Below are 22737 nucleotides of genomic sequence, written 5' to 3'. Positions count from 1 at the left end.
TCGTGGTCATCATTAGACTTTTAATTCCAGATTTTTATTGAATTCAAATTCCACCATCTGCCATGGTCCCCAGAGCAATGAGAAAATAGCAAAGGCATTGAACAAATCTTTTCTGTCAGTCTTCACAGTAGAAGACACAAGTTTCATACCCGAAATATATGGTAATCTAGGGGCTAAAAAGGGTGAGCAAAAGTATTGGCGAAACTGAAATCTGGCAAATCCCCAGGACCTGATGACCTACACCTGAGGGTTCTAAAAGAGATAGCTGCAGAATAGTGGATGTGGTGGCTATGATTTTCCAAAATTCCTTAGATTCAAGAACAGTCCCATTAGATTTGAAGTTAGAAAATGTTACACCACTTTTCAAGAAAGGAGGGAGAGAGAAAACAGTGAACTACAGGCTAATTGGCCTAACATCAGTTGCTGGGAAAATGCTGGAATTCATTATTAAGGAAGTCTTAACAATGCACTTAGAAAAGCATAGTATGATTATAAATCAATATGGTTTTACTAAGGGGAAATCCTGTTTAACAAATTTATTAGTTTTTTGAGGATGCAACTAGTAGAGCTGATAAAGGGGAACCAGTAGATGTAGTATACCTGGATTTCCAAAAGGCATTCAATAAGGTGCCACACTAAACATTAATAGGCAAGATAAGGGCTCAAGAAGCTGGCAGTAATATTTTAGCATGGGTACAGGATTAGTTAGCAGATTGAAAGCAAAGAGTGCACATAAATGGGGCTTTTTCAAGTTGGCAGGCAGTGAATAATGAAGTGCCGCAAGGATCAGTGCTGGGGCCTCAGTTATTTCCAATCTACATTAATGACTTAGGTGAATAGACAGAGAGTAATATATTTAAGTTTACTGATGATACCAAACTAAGTGGGGAGATAGAAACATAGGAACACAGGAGTAGGCCATTCAGCTCATCGAGCCTGCCTCGCCATTCTATAATGATCATGGCTGATCATTCACTTCAATGCCCTTTTTCCCACAATATCCCCATATCCCTTTATGTTATTGGTATTTATAAATCTGTCAATCACTGCGTTAAACATATTCAATGGCTGAGCTTTCGCAGCCCTCTGGGGTAGAGGATTCCAAAGATTCACAAATCTCTGAGCAAAAAAAAATTCTCCTCATCTCAATCTTAACTGGCTTACCCCATATTTTGAAATTATGTTCCCTGGTTCTAGACTCCCCAAACAGGGGAAAATCTTATCTGCATCTACACTGTCCCTGTCCCTTTAAGTATTTTGTAGGTTTCAATGAGATCACCTATCATTCTTCAAAACGCTAAAGAATACAAGCCCCCTTCCCCAATCTCTCTTCATAAGACAATCCCGCCATCCCAGGAACAAGTCTGCTAAATCTTCGTTGCACTCCCTCTATGGCAATAATATCCTTCCCAAGGCAAAGGGACCAAAACTGCACACAGTACTCCAGGTGCAGTCTAACCAAGGTTCTATACAATTGAAGCAAGACTTCGCTACTCCTGTACTCAAATCCTCTTGCAACGAAGGCTAACATGCTGCTAGCCTCCCTAATTGCTTGCTGCACCCACATCTTAGCTTTCAGTGACTTATCGACGAGGACACCCAGGTCCCTTTGTACATCTACATTTTCTAATATTTTACATTTAAAAAATGCTCTGCACCTCTGTTCTTTCTACCAAAGTGGATGACCTCACATTTTTCCACATTATATTCTGTCTGCCATGTTCTTGCCCACTCACTGAATCTGTCCAGATCCCCTTGAAAACACTTTGCATCTTCCTCATAACACACATTCCCATCTAGCTCTGTGTCATCCGCAAACTTCAGAATATTACATTTGGTGCCCCATCCAAATCATTGATATATATTGTGAAGAGCTGGGGCCCAAGTACCGATCCTTGCAGTGCCCCACTAGTCACAGCCTGACAATGAGAGAATAACCCGTTCATTCCTACTCTCCCATTTCTGCCTGTTAACCAATCCTTAATCCATGTCAGTATATTACCTCCTATCTCATGTACTTTAATTTTGCTAACCAACCTCCTGTGGGGGACTTTATCAAAAACTTTCCAAAAATCCAAGCATACTATGTCCACCTACTCCCCTTTAACAATTCTATTAGTAACATCTTCAAAAAACTCCAACATGATTTCTCATTCATAAATCCATGTTGACTACGCACAATCAGATCATTATTATCCAAGTGCCATTTATCACATCCTTTAGTATAGATTCTAGCATTTTCCCTACTACTGATGTAGGCTAAGCTCTGGGGAGGACACTGGCTGCAAAGATATATAGCTCGGTTAAGTGAGTGGGCAACAAGATGGCAGATGGAGTATAATGTAGGTAAGTGTGAAGTTATTCACTATGGTCATAAGGATAAAAAAAGCAGAATATTTTTTAAAAGGTGTGAAACTTGTAAGTGTTGATGTTCAAACAGACTTGGGTGTGCTGATACAAGGAACACAGAAAGTTAGTGTGAGGTGCAGCAAGCAATTAGGAAGGCAAATAGCATGTTGACCTTTATTGCAAGGAGATTGGAGTACAAGAATAAAGTCTTGCTACAGCTGTAAAAGAATTTGGTGAGACACATCTGGAATACTGTGTGCAGTTTTGGTCTCCACATTTAAGAAAGGGTATACTTGCATTGGAGGCGGTACAGCACAGGTTTGCCAGATTGGTCCCTGTGTGAGGGGGTTATCCTATGGTGAGAGGCTGAATAAATTGGGCTTATATTCTCTGCAGTTTAGAAGAATGAGAGGCGATCTCATTGAACCTACAAAATTCTGATGGGGCTTGATAGAGTGGATGCTGAAAGATTGTTTCCATTGGTTGGGGAGTCTAAAACATGGGAGCACAGTCTCAGGATAAGGGGCTGATCTTTTAGGACTGAGATGAGGAGAAATTATTTCGCTCAAAGATTGTTAATCTTTGGAATTGTCCACTCCAGGGGTTTGTGGATGTCCCATTGCTGAGTACATTTAAGGCTTGAATAGACAGATTTTTGGTCTCTCTGGGAATTAAGGGATATGGGGAGTGGGCAGGAAATTGGAGTTGAAGCCCAAGGTCAGCCATGGTCCTATTGAATGGCGGTGTTTGCTCCATGGGCTGTCTCGTCTGCTCCTGCTCCTATATCTAGTGTTCTTGTGTCAAAAGCAAAAAAAGCCACAGAATGCAGTCAAGCTCACAAGAATAATAAGAAAACAAGTAACGACAGAAGCAAGCATGAATTGGTATCAATATAAAGCAACAGCATAACATCCATGCAGAACCATGGCCAGTATTGTACTTAATTCTCTTGGATCTTAAAGTTCTGTTTCTTGAAACTTAAAAAATTGTTTGCTTGTCAGGCATCAGGTCCAATGTGAAACCAATATTCAAATTCTCACGCAAAAGTAAGCAAAAAGTAAGTGAGATGGAGCACAGACATTTTCATGCTCTTTAATGAGAAAACTCAGAATCCAAACAAAAGAACATAAGAAAGAGGAGTAGGAGCAATGTTCCCTTTGAACTGCATGGGTGCGCAACTGCGCAGCAGTCCAGAACTTACCATGCAAGGGACAAACAGGTCATGCTTAAGAAGTGGTCCATTTAAGCTGTGTGCATGTGTGACCACATAACAATATTAAAAGGATAGCGCATTGCAACAAATGGGGCCACATACAGCGAACAGTAGGTAGAGGAAACAATGAGCAGGAGGAGGCTGTTCCTCCATTCAATACAATCTTGGCTGATCTTCTGCCTCAGTTCCACTTTTCCACCCATTCCCTATATCCGATGATTCCCAGAGAGTCCAAAAATTTAACCATCTCAACATTAAGTATGCTTAATGATGGAGCTTCCAGAACATTTTGCAGTAGAGAATTCCAAAGATTCACATTACTCTGTGTGCTGGGTTTAAGAGGCCATGGAAGAGGGAGGTAGCCTTTGTGGGGGTCCTTCAGTCCTGAGACCCACAATGGAGGCTCCTCCTTCCCACCCTGCCAAACCCCTGCCAGACACCAGCCAGCATAGCTAAAACTGCCAACCTTCCTGCAGGACATGAGCCTCAGCACCATCCCCACTCCCACCATAGTTAAATACTGGCAGGGGCAAGATGACAGCCTTAATTGGCCAGTTATTAGCCAATTGACACCTTCAATAGGCCCAAGGGCAGATGGGTCATCCAATGCCTTTCCTGCCCCACCCTGCCCCTCCAACTCCTGTGAAATTTCAGACAAGTCGGGGGTAGGTGGCGGAAGGCCACTGACTGGATTTTATGTGCCCTCCGCCTTCAAACCCACCAGTAGAAGGCATAAAATCTAACCCATGGTTCCCAGAATACAACGCAATATTACAGTTGAAGCCTAACCAGGGTTTTGCACAAGTTCATCATAACTTTCTTGGTTTTGTACTCTTTGCCCCGACTGATAAAGCCCAGGATCCAACACAAGAAAATCCAAAATCTCCAACAAGAGATAATCCAACCATCGCCCTTTGATGGTCAATGACATTACCATCACTACATCTCCCACTATCAACATCTGGGGGTTACCATTGATCAGAAACTGAACTGGACTAGCTATATAAAACAAAAACAGAATTACCTGGAAAAACTCAACAGGTCTGGCAGCATCGGCGGAGAAGAAAAAAGTTGACGTTTCGAGTCCTCTTGACTCGTCAACAGAATTGAGTAAAATTAGGAGAGGGGTGAAATATAAGCTGGTTTAAGTTTGGGGGGTGGGGAGAGAAGTGGGGAGGGTGTGGTTGTAGGGACAAGCAAGCAGTGATAGGAGCAGATAATCAAAAGATGTCACAGACAAAAGAACAAAGAGGTGTTGAAGGTGGTGATATTATCTAAAAGAACGTGCTAATTAAGAATGGATGGCAGGACACACAAGGCACAGCTCTAGTCAGGGTGGGGTGAAATAAGACTAACAGGGCATAAAAGGTATAGATTTAAAAATAATGGAAATAGGTGGGAAAACAAAAATCTGTATAAATTATTGGAAAAAACAAAAGGGAGGGGGAAGAAACGGAAAGGGGGTGGGGATGGAGGAGGGAGTTCAAGATCTAAAGTTGTTGAATTCAGTATTCAGTCCGGAAGGCTGTAAAGTGCCTAGTCGGAAGATGAGGTGCTGTTCCTGCAGTTTGCGTTGAGCTTCATTGGAACAATGCAGCAAGCCAAGGACAGACATGTGGGCAAGAGAGCAGGGTGGAGTGTTAAAATGGCAAGCGACAGGGAGGTTTGGGTCATTCTTGCGGACAGACCACAGGTGTTCTGCAAAGCGGTCACCCAGTTAGTGTTTGGTCTCTTCAATGTAGAGCAGACCGCATTGGGAGCAACGAATGCAGTAGACTAAGTTGGGGGAAATGCAAGTGAAATGCTGCTTCACTTGAAAGGAGTGTTTGGGCTCTTGGACGGTGAGGAGAGAGGAACTGAAGGGGCAGGTGTTGCATGTTTTGCGTATGCATGGAGAGGTGCCGTAGGTGGGGGTTGAGGAGTAGGGGGTGATGGAGGAGTGGACCAGGTATCCCAGAGGGAACGATCCCTAAGGAATACCACCAGGGGGGGTGAAGGGAAGATATGTTTGGTGGTGGCATCATGCTGGAGTTGGCGGAAATGGCGGAGGATGATCCTTTGAATGCAGAGGCTGGTGGGGTGATAGGTGAGGACAAGGGGGACCCTATCATGTTTCTGGGAGGGAGGAGAAGGCATGAGGGCAGTTGCGTGGGAGATGGGCCGTGCACAGTTGAGGGCCCTGTCAACGACCGTGGGTGGAAAACCTCGGTTAAGGAAGAAGGAGGACATGTCAGAGGAACTGGTTTTGAAGGTAACATCATCAGAACAGATGCGACGGAGGCAAAGGAACTGAGAGAATGGGTGCAGTCCTTACAGGAAGCGGGGTGTGAGGAGCTGTAGTCAAGGTAGCTGTGGGAGTCGGTAGGCTTGTAATGCACATTGGTGGACAGTCTATCACCAGAAATTGAGACGGAGAGGTCAAGGAAGGGAAGGGAAATGTCAGAGATGGACCATGTGAAAATGATGGAGGGGTGGAGATTGGAAGCAAAATTAATAAATATTTCCAGGTCCCGATGAGAGCATGAAGCAGCACCGAAGTAATCATCGATGTACCGGAGAAAGAGCTGTGGGAGGGGGCCGGAGTAGGATTGGATCAAGGAATGTTCCACATACCCCATAAAGAGACAGGCATAGCTGGGGCCCATGCGGATACCAATAGCCACACCTTTTATATGGAGTAAGTGAAAGGAGTTAAAGGAGAAATTGTTCAGTGTGAGAATAGGTTCAGCCAGACGGAGGAGAGTAGTGGTAGATGGGGATTGTTCGGGCCTCTGTTCGAGGAAGAAGCTAAGGGCCCTCAGACCATCCTGATGGGGGACGGAGGTGTAGGTGGATTGGACGTCCATGGTGAAGAGGAGGTGGTTGGGGCTAGGGAACTGGAAATTGTTGATGTGACGTAAGTTGTCAGAGGAATCACAGATGTAGGTGGGAAGGGACGGGAGAAGGGGAGAGAAAAAGGAGTCAAGATAATGAGAAATGAGTTCTGTGGGGCAGGAACAGGCTGACACGATCGGTCTGCCAGGACAGTCCTGTTTGTAGATTTTGGGTAGGAGGTAGAAGCAGGACGTCCGAGGTTGGGCGACTATCAGGTTGGAAGCTGTGGGAGGGTGATTTCCAGAGTCAAAGAGGTCAGTGACAGTCCTGGAAACAATGGCTTGAAGTTCAGTGGTGGGGTCATGGTCTAGGGAGAGGTAGGAGGAAGTGTCTGCGAGTTGACGCTCAGCCTCCGCAAGGTAGTAACAAAAACAAAAAAACTGCAGATGCTGGAAATCCAAAACAGAGTGTCGAAGGGTCATGAGGACTCGAAACATCAACTCTTTTCTTCTCTGCCGATGCTGCCAGACCTGCTGAGTTTTTCCAGGTAATTCTGTTTTTGATTTGTCCACGAGGTAGTGGTCAGTGCGCCAGACAACAACAGCACCACCCTTGTCAGCAGGTTTGATGGCAATGTTAGGGTTGGACCTGAGAGTACGGAGTGCAGTAAGTTCAGAGAGAGACAGATTAGAATGGATGAGAGGAGCAGAGAAATTGAGACGACTAATGTCATGCCGACAGTTCTCAATGAAAAGATCGAGAGAAAGTAAGAATCCAGAGGGAGGGGTCCAGGTGGAGGGAGAATATTGGAGGTGGGTAAAAGGATCCACTGAACGGGGAGAGGACTCCTGTCCAAAGAAGTGAGCACGGAGACGAAGGCGGCTGAAGGAGAGTTCAGCATCGTGCCGAGCCCGAAATTCATTGAGATGAGGGCGTAAGGGTATGAAACTAAGTCCTTTGCTGAGCACTGTACGTTCAGCATTGGGGAGGGGAAGGTCAGGGGGTATAGTGAATACATGGCTGGAGCTGGGTTTGGAAGATGGGGTGGGGACGGAGGGACAGGCAGGGGTGGAGGGTCCTAGATGGGTCTTGGTGTCGATGAGTTGTTGCAGCTTGCATTCCTTAGCACTTGAGAGAAAGAGAAAAAGTTTCTTGTTGAGGTGTCAGATGAGACGAAGGATAAAATGAAACTGGAGGCACGCGCAGTTTTGAAAAAGGGTGTGGCGGTGCTGCTGGAGGGAGAGGTCGAGTGTGTTCATATGGCGGCGCATGGCACTGAGTGTGGATCTCAGAATGCGATGGGAACAGCAGTCCGAGAAATGTATTATGTCCCGGAGATACCTATAATCCTGGGTGGGATCTAAACACGAGGGATGGAATTTCAGTTGAAATCCACGTGGGGCAAGTCGGAGACGGAGACAGTCACTGAGAAAGGAGATATGGCTGTGAAAGTGGGTTTTAGTAAACACCTTGTCAAACATCAGGAGAGAAATGGAAAGCAATGAAAGTGAACAAGGCAAAAGAGAGATACGGAAATCCTGTCGGAGAGGAGAACAATACTTCTTCAAGCTAGGCATTTCTTGAAGAGAAGTGGCAGTCAATTAAACACAGAGATAAAAGCAAAAAACTGCGGATGCTGGAAATCTAAAACAAAAACATAAGTACCTGGAAAAACTCAGCAGGTCAGGCAGCATCGGCAGAGAAGAAAAAAGTTGACGTTTCGAGTCCTCATGACCCGTCAACAGAACTGAGTAAAATTAGGAGATGGTTGAATTATAAGCTGGTTTAAGGTGGGGGTGGGGGGGTGCATGGTTGTAGGGACAAGCAAGCAGTGATAGGAGCAGATAATCAAAAGATGTCACAGACAAAATAACAAAGAGGCGTTGAAGGTGGTGATATTATCTAAAAGAATGTGCTAATTAAGAATGAATGGCAGGACACACAAGGTACATCTCTAGTCAGGGTGGGGTGAAATAAGACTAACAGGGCATAAAAGGTATGGATTTAAAAATAATGGAAATAGGTGGGAAAACAAAAATCTATATAAATTATTGGAAAAAACAAAAGTGAGGGGGAAGAAATGGAAAGGGGGTGGGGATGGAGGAGGGAGTTCAAGATCTAAAATTGTTGAATTCAACATTCAGTCCGGAAGGCTATAAAGTGCCTAGTCGGAAGATGAGGTGCAGTTCTTCCAGTTTGCATTGAGCTTCACTGGAACAATGCAGCAAGCCAAGGACAGACATGTGGGCAAGAGAGCAGGGCGGAGTGTTAAAATGGCAATTGACAGGGAGGTTTGGGTCATTTTTGCAGACAGACCACAGGTGTTCTGCAAAGCGGTCGCCCAGTTTGTGTTTGGTCTCTCCAATGTAGAGGAGACCGCATAGGGAGCAACGAATGCAATAGACTAAGTTGGGGGAAATGCAAGTGAAATGTGGCTTCACTTGAAGGGAGTGTTTGAGCCCTTGGACAGTGAGGAAAGAGAAAGTGGAGGGGCAGGTGTTGCATCTTTTGCGTATGCATGGAGAGGTGCCGTAGGTGGGGGTTGAGGAGTAGGGGGTGATGGAGGTGTGGACCAGGGTGTCCCGGAGGGAACGATCCCAAAGGAATGTCGCTGGGGGGGGTGAATGGAAGATGTGTTTGGTGGTGGCATCATGCTGGAGTTGGCGGTAATGGCGGAGGATGATCCTTTGAATGTGGAGGCTGGTGGGCTGATAACTGAGGACAAGGGGGACCCTATCATGTTTCTGGGAGGGAGAAGGTGTGACGGCGGATGTGCGGGAGATGGGCTGGACACGGTTGAGGGCCCTGTCAACGTGGGTGGCAAACCTGGGGTACGGAAGAAGGAGGTAGCATCATCAGAACAGATGCGACGGAGGCGAAGGAACTGAGAGAATGGGATGGAGTCCTTATAGGAAGCCGGATGTGAGGAGCTGTAGTCGAGGTAGCTGTGGGAGTTGGTAGGTTTGTAATGGATATTGGTGGACAGTCTATCACCAGAAATTCAGAGGTCAAGGGAAGGGAAGTGTCAGAGATGGACCATGTGAAAATGATGGAGGGGTGGAGATTAGAAGCAAAATTAATAAATTTTTCCAGGTCCCGACGAGAGTATGAAGCAGCACCAAAGTAATCATCCATGTACCAGAGAAAGAGTTGTGGGAGGGGCCGGAGTAGGACTAGAACAAAGATTGTTCCACATAACCCATAAAGAGAAAGGCAAAGCTAGGGCCCATGCGGGTACCCATAGCCACACCTTTTATTTGGAGGAAGTGAGAGGAGTTGAAGGAGAAATTGTTCAGTGTGAGATCAAGTTCAGCCAGATGGAGGAGAGTAGTGATGGATGGGGATTGTTCGGGCCTCTGTTCAAGGAAGAAGCTAAGGGCCCTCAGACCATCCTGGTGGGGGATGGAGGTGTAGAGGGATTGGATGTCCATGCTGAAGAGGAGGTGGTTGGGGCCAGGGAACTGGAAATTGTTGATGTGACGTAAGGTGTCAGAGGAATCACGGATGTAGGTGGGAAGGGACTGGAGAAGGGGGGAGAGAGAAGGGAGTCAAGATAATGAGAAATGAGTTCCGTGGGGCAGGAACAGGCTGACACGATCGGTCTGCCGGGACAGTCATGTTTGTGGATTTTGGGTAGGAGGTAGAAGCTGGCCATCCGAGGTTGGGCGACTATCAGATTGGAAGCTGTGGGAGGAAGATCTCTAGAGGAGAAGAGGTCAGTGACAGTCGTGGAAACAATGGCTTGATGTTCATTGGAGGAGTCATTGTCCAGGGAGAGGTAAGAGGAAGTGTCTGCGAGTTGACACTCAGCCGCCGCGAGCTAGAGGTCAGTGCGCCAGACAACAACAGTACCACCCTTGTCAGCGGGTTTGATGACAATTTTAGGGTTGGATCTGAGAGAACGGAGAGAGAAACAGATTAGAATGGGTGAGAGGAGCAGAGAAATTGAGATGACTAATGTCACGCCGACAGTTCTCAATGAAAAGATCAAGAGAAAGTAAGAATCCAGAGGGAAGGGTCCAGGTGGAGGAGAATATTGGAGGTGGGTAAAAGGATCTGTTGAATGATAAGAAGACTCCTGCCCAAAGAAGTGAACACAGAGACCAAGGCGGTGGAAGAAGAGTTCAGCATCGTGCTGAGCCCGAAATTCATTGAGATGAGGGTGTAAGGGTATGAAATTAAGTCCTTTGCTGAGCACTGAACGTTCAGTGTCGGAGAGGGGAAAGTCAGGGGGTATAGTGAATACACGGGCCGGGGCTGGGATTGGAAGATGGGGTGGGGACGGAGGGACAGGCAGGGGTGGAGGGTCCTAGGTGGGTGTTGGTGTCAATGAGTTGTTGGAGCTTGCGTTCCTTAGCACTTGAGAGAAAGAGAAAAAGTTTCTTGTTGAAGCGTCGGATGAGACGAAGAATAAAATGAAACTGGGGGCACGCGCAGCTTTGAAACAGGGTGTGGCGGTGCTGCTGGAGGGAGAGGCTGAGCGGGTTCCTATGGCGGCGCATGGCACTGAGTGTGGATCTCAGAATGCGACGGGAACAGCAGTCCGAGAAATGTATTATGTCCCGGAGATACCTGTAATCCAGGGTGGGTTCGAAACATGAGGGTTGGAATTTCAATTGAAATCCACGTAGGGTAAGTCAGAGATGGAGACAGTCACTGAGAAAGGAGATATGGCTGTGAAAGCGGGTTTTAGTAAACACCTTGTCAAACACCAGGAGAGAAATGGAAAGCAATCAAGGTGAACAAGGCAAAAGAGAGATACGGAAATCCTGTTGGAGAGAAGAGCAGTACTTCTTCAAGGTAGACATTTCTTGAAGAGGATTGGCAGTCAATTAAACACAGAGATAAAAACAAAAAACTGCGGATGCTGGAAATCCAAAACAAAAACAGAATTACCTGGAAAAACTCAGCAGGTCTGTCAGTATCGGTGGAGAAGAAAAAAGTTGACGTTTCAAGTCCTCATGACCCTTCAACAGAACTGAGTAAAATTAGGAGATGGGTGAAATATAAGCTGTTTTAAGGTGGGGGGGGTGGGGGAGGGGAGAGAGAGAAGTGGTGGGGAGGCGGGGTGGTTGTAGGGACAAGCAAGCAGTGACAGGAGCAGATAATCAAAAGATGTCACAGACAAAAGAACAAAGAGGTGTTGAAGGTGGTGATATTATCTAAAAGAATGTGCTAATTAAGAATGAATGGCAGGACACACAAGGTACATCTCTAGTCAGGGTGGGGTGAAATAAGACTAACAGGGCATAAAAGGTATAGATTTTAAAATAATGGAAATAGGTGGGAAAAGAAAAATCTATATAAATTATTGGAAAAACCAAAAGGGAGGGGGAAGAAATGGAAACAGGGTGAGTTTGGAGGAGGGAGTTCAAGATCAAAGTTGTTGAATTCAGTATTCAGTCCGAAAGGCTGTAAAGTGCCCAGTCAGAAGATGAGGTGCTGTTCCTCCAGTTTGCGTTGAGCTTCACTGTAACAATGCAGCAAGCCAAGGACAGACATGTGGGCAAGAGAGCAGGGTGGAGTGTTAAAATGGCAAGCGACAGGGAGGTTTAGGTCAATTTTGCGGACAAACCGCAGGTGTTCTGCAAAGCGGTCGCCCAGTTTGCGTTTGGTCTCTCCAATGTAGAGGGGACCGCATTGGGAGCAACGAAAGCAGTAGACTAAGTTGGGGGAAATGCAAGTGAAATGTTGCTTCACTTGAAAGGAGTGTTTGGGCCCTTGGTCAGTGAGGAAAGAGAAAGTGAAGGGGAAGGTGTTGCATCTTTTGTGTATGCATGGGGAGGCGCCGTAGGTGGGGGTTGAGGAGTAGGGGGTGATGGAGGAGTGGACCAGGGTGTCCCGGAGGGATCGCTGGGGGGGTGATGGGAAGATGTGTTTGGTGGTGGCATCATGCTGGTGATGGCGGAAATGACGTAGGATGGTCCTTTGAATGCGGAAGCTGGTGGGGTGATAAGTGAGGATAAGGGGGACCAAATAATGTTTCTGGGAGGGAGGAGAAGGTGTGAGGGCGGATGTGTGGGAGATGGGCCGGACACAGTTGAGGGCCCTGTCAACGACTGTGGGTGGAAAACCTCGGTTCAGAAAGAAGGACATGTCAGAGGAACTGAATTTGAAGGTAGCATCATCAGAACAGGTGCGACGGAGGCGAAGGAACTGAGAGAATGGGATGGAGTCCTTACAGGACGCGGGGTGTGAGCAGCTTTAGTCGAGGTAGCTGTGGGAGTCGGTGGGCTTGTAATGCATATTGGTGGACAGTCTATCACCAGAAATTGAAACAGAGAGGTCAAGGAAGGGAAGGGAAGTGTCAGAGATAGACCATGTGAAAATGATGGAGGGGTGGAGATTAGAAGCAAAATTAATAAATTTTTCCAGGTCCTGACGAGAGCATGAAGCAGCACCAAAGTAATCATCCATGTATCGGAGAAAGAGTTGTGGAAGGGGGCCAGAGTAGGATTGGAACAAGGAATGTTCCACATAACCCATAAAGAGACAGGCATAGCTGGGGCCCATGCTGGTACCCCTAGCCACACCTTTTATTTGGAGGAAGTGAGAGGAGTTGAAGGAGAAATTGTTCAGCGTGAGAACAAGTTCAGCCAGACGGAGGAGAGTAGTGATGGATGGGGATTGTTCGGGCCTCTGTTCGAGGAAGAAGCTAAGGGCCCTCAGACCATCCTGGTGGGGGATGGAGGTGTAGAGGGATTGGACGTCCATGGTGAAGAGGAGGTGGTTGGGGCCAGGGAACTGGAAATTGTTGATGTGACGTAAGGTGTCAGAGGAATCACGGAGGTAGGTGGGAAAGGACTGAACAAGGGGAGAGAGAAGGGAGTCAAGATAACGAGAAATGAGTTCCGTGGGGCAGGAACAGGCTGACACGATCGGTCTGCTGGGACAGTCCTGTTTGTGGATTTTGTGTAGGAGGTAGAAGCAGGTAGTCCGAGTTTGGGCAACTATCAGGTTGGAAGCTGTGGGAGGAAGATCTCCAGTGGAGAAGAGGCCAGTGACAGTCCTGGAAACAATGGCTTGATGTTCAGTGGTGGGGTCATGGTCCAGGGACAGGTAGGAGGAAGTGTCTGCGAGTTGACGCTCAGCCTCCGCGAGGTAGAGGTCAGTGTGCCAGACAACAACAGCACCACCCTTGTCAGCGGGTTTGATGACAACGTTGAAGTTGGACCTGAGAGAACAGAGTGCAGTAGGTTCAGAGAGAGACAGATTAGGATGGTTGAGAGGAGCAGAGAAATTGAGATGACTAATGTCATGCCGACAGTTCTCAATGAAGAGATCAAGAGAAAGTAAGAATCCAGAGGGAGGGGTCCAGGTGGAGGGAGAATATTGGAGGTAGATAAAAGGATTCATTGAACGGGGAGAGGACTCTTGCCCAAAGAAGTGAGCACGGCAACGAAGGCGGCGGAAGAAGAGTTCAGCATCATGCCAAGCCCGAAATTCATTGAGATGAGGGTGTAAGGGTATGAAACTAAGTCCTCTGTTGAGCACTGAACGTTCAGTGTCGGAGAGGGGAAGGTCAGGGTGTATAGCGTATAAAGGGCCGGGGCTGGGATTGGAAGATGGGGTGGGGACGGAGGGACAGGCAGGGGTGGAGGGTCCTAAATGGGCATTGGTGTCGATGAGTTGTTGGAGCTTGCATTCCTTAGAACTTGAGAAAAAGTTTCTTGTTGAGGCATCGGATGAGACGAAGAATAAAATGAAACTGGGGGCACGCGCAGCTTTGAAAAAGGCTGCGGCAGTGCTGCTGGAGGGAGAGGTCGAGTGTGTTCATATGGCGGCGCATGGCACTGAGTGTGGATCTCAGAATGCGACGGGAACAGCAATCCGAGAAACGTTTTATGTCCCGGAGATACTTATAATCCTGGGTGGGTTCGAAACATGAGGGATGGAATTTCAGTGCTCAGCAAAGGACTTAGTTTCATACCCTTTCGCCCTCATGTCAATGAATTTCGGACTCGGCACGATGCTGAACTCTTCTTCCACTGCCTTCGTCTCTGTGCTCACTTCTTTGGGCAGGAGTCCTCTCCCCATTCAACAGATCCTTTTACCTACCTGCAATATTCTCCCTCCACCTGGACCCCTCCCTCTGGACTCTTCCCTCTCTTGATCTTTTCATTGAGAACTGTTGGCGTGACATTAGTCGTCTCATTTTCTCTGCTCCTCTCACCCATTCTAATCTGTCTCTCTCTGAACTTACTGCACTCCGTTCTCTCAGGTCCAACCCTAACATTGTCATCCAACCCACTGACAAGGGTGGTGCTGTTGTTGTCTGTCACACTGACCACTACCTCGTGGAGGCTGAGCGTCAACTCGCAGACACTTCCTCCTACCTCTCCCTGGACCATGACCCCACCACGGAACATCAAGCCATTGTTTCCACGACTGTCACTGACCTCATCTCCTCTGGAGATCTTCCTCCCACAGCTTCCAACCTGATAGTCGCCCAACCTTGGACGGCCCGTTTCTACCTCCAACCCAAAATCCACAAACATGACTGTCCCAGCAGACCGATCGTGTCAGCCTGTTCCTGCCCCACGGAACTCATTTCTCGTTATCTTGACTCCCTTCTCCCTCTCCTTGTCCAGTCCCTTCCCAGCTACATCCGTGATTCCTCTGACACCTTACGTCACATCAACAATTTCCAGTTCCCTGGCCCCAACCGCTTCCTCTACACCATGGATGTCCAATCCCTCTACACCTCCATCCCCCACCAGGATGGTCTGAGGGCCCTTTGCTTCTTCCTCGAACAGAGGCCCGAACAATCCCCATCCATCACTACTCTCCTCCGTCTGGCTGAACTTGTTCTCACGCTGAACAATTTCTCCTTTAACTCCTCTCACTTCCTCCAAATGAAAGGTGTGGCTATGGGTACCCGCATGGGCCCCAGCTATGCCTGTCTCTTTATGGGGTATGTGGAACATTCCTTGTTCCAATCCTACTCCGGCCCCCTCCCACAACTCTTTCTCCGGTACATCGATGATTACTTCGGCGCTACTTCATGCTCTCGTCGGGACCTGGAAAAATTTATTAATTTTGCTTCCAATCTCCACCCCTCCATCATTTTCACATGGTCCAGCTCTGACATTTCCCTTCCCTTCCTTGACCTCTCCGTCTCAATTTCTGGTGACAGACTGTCCACCGATATCCATTACAAGCCTACCAACTCCCACAGCTACCTCGACAACAGCTCCTCACACCCCACTTCCTGTAAGGACTCCATCCCATTCTCTCAGTTCCTTCGCCTCCGTCACATCTGTTCTGATGATGCTACCTCAAAAACAGTTCCTCTGACATGTCCTCCTTCTTCCTTAACCGAGGTTTTCCACCCATGGTCGTTGACAGAGCCCTCAACCGTGTCCAGCCCATATCCCGCGCATCCGCCCTCACGCCTTCTCCTCCCTCCCAGAAACATGATAGGGTCCCCCTTGTCCTCACTTATCACCCCACCAGCCACCGCATTCAAAGGATCATCCACCGCCATTTCCGCCAACTCCAGCATGATGCCACCACCAAACACATCCTCCATTCACACCCCACCCCCCCACCCCCCCACCGCCCCCCCACCCACCCCGACCCCCGGTGGCATTCCATAGGGATCGTTCCCTCTGGGACACCCTGGTCAACTCCTCCATCACCCCCTACTCCTCAACCCCCACCTACGGCACCTCCCCATGCATACGCAAAACATGCAACACCTGCCCCTTCACTATCTCTTTCCTCACTGTCCAAGGGCCCAAACACTCCTTTCAAGTGAAGCAGCATTTCACTTGCATTTCCCTCAACTTAGTCTACTGTATTCGTTGCTCCCAATGCGGTCTCCTCTACATTGAAGAGACCAAACGCAAACTGGGCGATGGCTTTGCCGAACACCTGCGGTCTGTCTGCAAGAATGACCCAAACCTCCCTGTCGCTTGCCATTTTAACACTCCACCCTGCTCTCTTGCCCACATATCTGTCCTTGGCTTGGTGCTTTGTTTCAGTGAAGCTCAACGCGAACTGGAGGAACAGCACCTCATCTTCCGACTGGGCACTTTACAGCCTTTCGGACTGAATATTGAATTCAACAACTTTAGATCTTGAACTCTCTCCTCCATCCCCACCCCCTTTCCATTTCTTCCCCCTCCCTTTTGTTTTTTCCAATAATTTATATAGATTTTTCTCTCCCCACCTATTTCCATTATTTTTAAATCTATACCTTTTATGCCATTAGTCTTACTTCACCCCACCCCGACTAGAGCTGCACCTTGTGTGTCCTGCCATCCATTTTTAATTAGCACATTCTTTTCGATAATATCACCACCTTCAACACCTCTTTGTTCTTTTGTCTGTGACATCTTTTGATTATCTGCTCCTATCACTGCTTGCTTGTCCCTACAACCAATCCAACCCCCACCCAACTTCTCTCCCCCCAGCCCCCACCCCCACATCTTAAACCATCTTATATTTCACCCCTCTCCTAATTTTACTCAGGTCTGTTGAAGGGTCAAGAGGACTCAAAACGTCAACTTTTTTCTTCTCCACCAATGCTGCCAGACCTGCTGAGTTTTTCCAGGTAATTCTGTTTTTGTTTTGGATTTCCAGCATCCACGGTTTTTTGTTTTTATCTCTAGCCATATAAATACTGCGGCTACAAGAACAAGTCAGAGGCTAGGAATCCTGTGATGAATAACTCACCTCCTGACTCCCCAAAGCCCGTCCACCACCTCAAGGCACAAGCCAGGAGTGTGATGCAATGCTCCCCACTTGCCTGCATGACTGCAGCTCCCACAACACTCATGAAGCTTGACACTGTCCAACACAAAGCAGCCCTCTTGATTGGCACCGCATCCACAAACATTCACTCCCTCCACCACCAACGCACAGTAGCAGGTGTGTATCATCTACAAGATGCACCACAGGAATTCACCAAGGCTCCTTCAACAGCACCTTCCAAACCCATGACCACTACCATCTAGAAGGACAAGGGTAGCAAATAGATGGGTACACCACCACCTGGAAGTTCCCCTCCTCACTTGGAAATATATCATCGTTCCTTCACTGTCACTGGGTCAAAGCCCTGGAACTCCCTTTCTAACAGTGATGTGGGTGTACCTACACCACATGGACTGCAGCAGTTCAAGAAGGCAGCTCACCACCACCTTCTCAAGGGCAACTAGGGATGGGCAATAAATACTGGCCCGGCCAGTGAAGCCCAAATCCTGTGAATGAATTTTAACAAAGCTTTATTAACCTCTTTCTCAAACTGTCCTGCCAGCTTCCATAATTTGTGCACATACGCCCCCAGGCACCTGTGCTCCTACATCCCCTCCAGAATTCCATCCATTATTTTATATTGCCTCGCTTCTTTCTTCCTACTAAAATGAATCACTTTGCACTTCTCTGCATTAAATTTCATATTTCATGCAGCCTGTCACCCAGCCTGTCTCTGTCCTCTTGTAGTCTATTACTATCCTCCTCACAGTTTACTATACTTGCAGTTTTATGTCATCTGCAAATTCTGAAATTGTACCCTCTATGCCAAGTTTAGGTTATTAATAAATATCAAGAAATGGTCCTAGCACCAACCCCTTGAGATCATAACTGTGCACCTTCCTTCAGTCTGAAAAAAACAACCATTCACCACTATTCTCCGTTTCCTGTCATTGATCAGCCAACTTCGTATCCATCCTGCCACTATCCCTTTTATTCCTTGAGTTTTAACTTTGCTGACAAGCTTGTTATGCGGCAACTCATCAAATGCTCTTTGGAAGTCCATGTACACCATATCAACCACGTTACCCTCATCCACTCTCTCAAGTTACCTCATTGTTACAAATACAAAGTTTATAAGTTTGTTATGTTTTGGGACTGTGTCATTAATTAAGGTACAATGGAGAAATGAAGGGGGCATGTGACTTACTCTGAATTCTGCCTGATAACAAGCCCGGGTGGCTTGGTTGCTATGGGGACAAGAGAGATTCAAGTCAAGAGACTTGCTGAGCAAGGCATGAAGTTCTCACAACTGGAAACAAAGGCAAGGGCAGCTTTGCTGACTGTGGGTAGACTGTTAGTCTCCGAGTCTCACAGGAAGCTGTTAGGAATATATCAGGTTTTATAAATGGTTATACTTTAAATTGTTTAATTACAAACTAGAATGGAGTTGGTGGTCTAGAGGATAGCGAATTAGAATTTCTACCTGGAGACAAGGCCCATGTGATTCACATTGCCATTGAGGTGGGTTATAGGAAGGGAAAGGTTCAAAAGCAATTGTAGTATTGTGTTATACTTTTTCTAAGATATCCCTGAACCTCACAGACACAAGTCTGAGAGAAAGCAGGAAATAGAGGCGGCTAGTCCTGCACCTGAAGCAGAGAAAATGCTGACCCTATTGTTCACCCAGAATGCAGGTGGGAGCTCATGCTCAGATTGAAGAGACTGAGTTCATTAGGATTTAAAGGAAGTTTTAAGATGATTCTAGCCTGGGCTAGAGGGAAGGAATCTCCAGGGTAACCCTCTCAGTGAAAGTTAATTCTAGCATTAGAAGTTACCCAACTGGGAAAGGATAAAGAAAGCAGACCATGAGGACTAGCAAATAGCTTTGGACTGGTTCTGGAAGAATGAAGTGTCCACTTAAAGACAGCATAAGGTCTGGCCCTAAGCAGGGAATTGTTGGTTATGTTAACATAGGAGCATAGAACTTAGCAGCAGGAGTAGGCCATTCGACCCTTCGAGCCTGCTCTGCCATTCGATAAGATCATGACTGATCTGATTGTGGTCTCAACTCTTCTTTCCCATATGCCCCTCATAACCCTTGACTCAAAAATCTATCTAACTTAGCCTTGAATAAATTCATTGACATATCCTCCATTGCTTTCTGAGGAAGAAAGTTCAACAGAATAACAACCCTCTGAGCAAAAAAATTTCTCTTCATTTCTGTCTTAAATGGGAGACCTCTTATTCTTAAACTGTGTTCCCTAGTTCTAGTCTCCCCACAAGAGGAAACATCTTGCCAGTATTCACCCTATCCTGTCCCTTCAGGATCTTAAATGTTTCGATGAGATCACCTCTCATTCTTTTAAAGTCCAATGGGCCCAATCTGTTCAACCTCTCTTCATCAGGTAAGCCCCTCAGCCGAGGAATGAGTTCGAGTGAACCTTCTCTGAACTGCTTCTAATGCAATTATAACATTTTTCACAGTACTCCAGATGCGGTCTCACCAAGACTCTGCACATCGGCAGTAAAACTTCCCTACTTTTATATTCCATTCCCCTTGCAATAAATACCAACATTCCACTTTTTAATCATTTGCTGCACCTGCAAGCTAACATTATGTGATTCACATACTCAGGACACCCAGATCCTTCTGTGCCACTGAGTTCTGCAATCTCTCTTCAATTAAATAGTATACTGCTTTTCTATTTTTCCTATTGAAGTGGACAAGTTCACATTTTCCCACATTATACCCACATTATATCTGCCAAATTTTTGCCCATTCACTTAGCCTATCTATATCCCTTTGTAGACTCTTCACCGCTTCTTTGCGTCATTGGCAAATTTAGCCACTATACATTGGGTCCCTTCAGCCAAGTCATTGATGTAGGTTGTAACTGTTAAGGCCCCAGCACTGATTTCTGTGGTTTGCCAACCCGAAAAAGACTCATTTATTCCTGCTCTCTGCTTCCTGTTAGCTAACCAATCCCTTATCCATGCTGATGTTACCCATGACACCATGTGCTCTTATCTTGTGATACATCAGCTCAACCAATCTGTGTCAGTGTTTACCCTCCACGGCAGAAGTTTGCACACAGTAAGTCCCACAAACATCAATGAGCTGAAATTCCAGTTAACCTACTTTGGTGGATTTGATTGGGGTGAATGTTGGCAAGGACACCCAGAGAACTGTTTTCTTCAAAGAAAATCTTTTATATCCACCTGGAAAAAAAGACAGGGTCTCAAATTTAATGTCTCATTAAAATATAATATTTCTGACAATGCACCACTCTTCAGTACTGCATTTCCTATCCACAAATTTTGATTTCATTTGCATTCAACAGCATTCATTTGCACTCATTTGGCATCAATTACATTCGAAAGCAATCGGTTAGCTATCATTTGATATCAATTGCACTCAAAAAGCGCTCAAAAGAAAACATTTAGCCATTCTTTGATAGCAACTGCACTCGTTAGTAATCATTAAGCTATCATTTAACATTGCAAGTAATGTAATTGACATTAATCTCATCAATTGCCTCAAACCACAGCGCTCAAACATTTGCAATTAACAACATCAGAGTAATTTTCTTCCACCCTCAAATCCCCATCACCTCCCCCCAAGATTGCAGCAGTTCTTTTTTCTCTTCCTCACTCTCCCCCTCCCTCCTCTGTCTCCCCTTCCCCTCTCTCTCTGCCCCCTCTCTCTCTCCCTCTCTCTTTCCCTCCACCATTTCTCTCTCACACCCTTCTCTGTCTCACTCTCTCCCCTCATCTCTCTCCCCTTCTCACTCTTGTTCTCTCCCCCTGCTCCCCCTGTCTCCCCCTCCTCGCATCTCTCCCCTCCTCCTCTCTCCCTCTCCCCCTGTCCCCTTCCATCTCTCTCTCTCTCCCTCTCTCTCTTTCCCACTAACCCCCTTTCCTCAACCAGAGCTCAGTCTGCAGTGCAGACCAGAACTAGAAATGATTGTAAGGCCAGCCCGGGGCCGGGGGGGGGTGGGGAGGTGGGTGGCGGCGGTGAAATGAGTTTAGATCCTGAAACTCGGGGGGAGGGGACATTGGGGGAGAGAGAGTTAAGCTCCTGACACTGGGAGGGTGGGTGGGTGGAAACTGTAGGCCCTGTGACTAAAATGAATTAGAGAACTGATGGGAATCTGGTGTGCGCTCTCAAGCGTGTACTGTACAGTGGAGAGATTTTTTGGTTCAAATGAAAAAACTGAATAAATTCAGACATTATTTAAGTAATTAATTTCCTTGTATTTTTCAAAGCAGATTGCTGAGCGCATTGGATAGCTTTGAGCATATTGGATAGCTTTGAGTGCACTCGATCCCTTCAAGCATCTTTTGCCATTTGATTGCGTTCGACATCAAAGAGGGCAAAACGCTGCTGACCTGTGATCAAGTTCATTCCAAATTAGAACATTCAATGTAAAATGATCGCTGATAGTTTTTGAGTGCATTGAATGTAAAAATGATGTCAAAATCTTTGGGTAGGGATTGAAGCATCCTACAGTCTCATGTCATTTTACAGTGAGTCAGTTTCATTATGTATCATTTAGGTCATATTGACACTCATTGTTAAAGCCTGATGATGGCACAGCTGCTTATTCTATCCTGCTCAGTGTTCCATCTTCCAATGCTGCATTGATGATGCCACAAATAAAGGAAAAGGCAATGAATCTGTGACAGAAATGTTAAAGGCTTAATTCTGACTTTTCCTAATTTCAGAATCATTTGAAATTCCAAGCCTACTTCTACATTTTTATATATGAATTTACTGTATTTTACAGCTGTATGTGAGGTACAAAGGGTGTTGTTAGACAAGGATTATAGATACAGTTACGTACAGATTAAATAGTCAGGAACAACGTAGTAGGAAGCATTCTCAGATATCACACAGAGGTAAGGAACAAAAAACATTGCTCGTGCACAAACTGTATATCCACCAGTTTCTTAACTTTCATTTTATTTTATGGTGCATATTATTTTGGACATAAAATTATTGTAAATCCCTCAGTAATATTTTGTTCTAAACAAACAAAAAGCACTGTCTACCAATGAGAGGCATAAAATCCGTACAATGTCAGAGTGTTATGGGGGAGAGAAGGAATGATGATTTTAAAAGTCTACATACTTACATGTATATGTTGCCATACATATGTCCTCCTCTTCAATTGAAAAACATAGCCCTCAGTTGGATGCTCCATATCCTTGCAATTGGTGCTGCATATTCCAATAAAGTTCAATACTGTGATGGGTTACTTTACCCACAACTGGAGGGTCAGGCTTGGGGACTTCCATTTGGCTATTTTCTTAAAAAAGAGGAAAACACATCTTAAGTCATGACATTGCAAAGAGGCCTTCTACAAAACCCCTGTGAACCATGCAACAGGTCATCAATGTTCCAATTATAATTATGCAAATTATTTTGCACTGGCTCCCCCTACTATGTGGATCAGGCTACTTCTGTAGAGATGCCCCACATTACAGTATTATATAGCATGGTTTATATAACTATTACTGCCAAGACTAATGTAAACAATGGTATCATAATTGGGTACAGTCTGTAAGCAGCATAGTATTGAAAATATATTAAATGCATCTTTTAGAGCACGTAATTATCAAAGAAAATAATGATTGTAACAAACTTCAGAGATCTAATAGTT

General features: G+C 46.1%; 1 protein-coding gene across 1 annotated transcript in view; it reads right to left on the bottom strand.

Annotated features, from left to right (window-relative positions):
* Nucleotides 1–22372, bottom strand: part of fank1 (fibronectin type III and ankyrin repeat domains 1) — a 65586-nt gene extending 43214 nt beyond the window's left edge. Inside the window, 2 exon segments of the mRNA XM_041209293.1 lie at nucleotides 22210–22234; nucleotides 22237–22372. Coding sequence (XP_041065227.1) covers nucleotides 22210–22234; nucleotides 22237–22372 — 161 coding nt within the window.
* Nucleotides 22373–22737: the final 365 nt, after the last annotated feature.

This window comes from Carcharodon carcharias, chromosome 17 (assembly GCF_017639515.1).
Source record: "Carcharodon carcharias isolate sCarCar2 chromosome 17, sCarCar2.pri, whole genome shotgun sequence".
In the NCBI taxonomy this organism is placed as follows: Eukaryota; Metazoa; Chordata; class Chondrichthyes; order Lamniformes; family Lamnidae; genus Carcharodon; species Carcharodon carcharias.
Note: the sequence above shows the minus strand (reverse complement) of the source record. Positions and strands in the feature narration are given on the sequence as shown.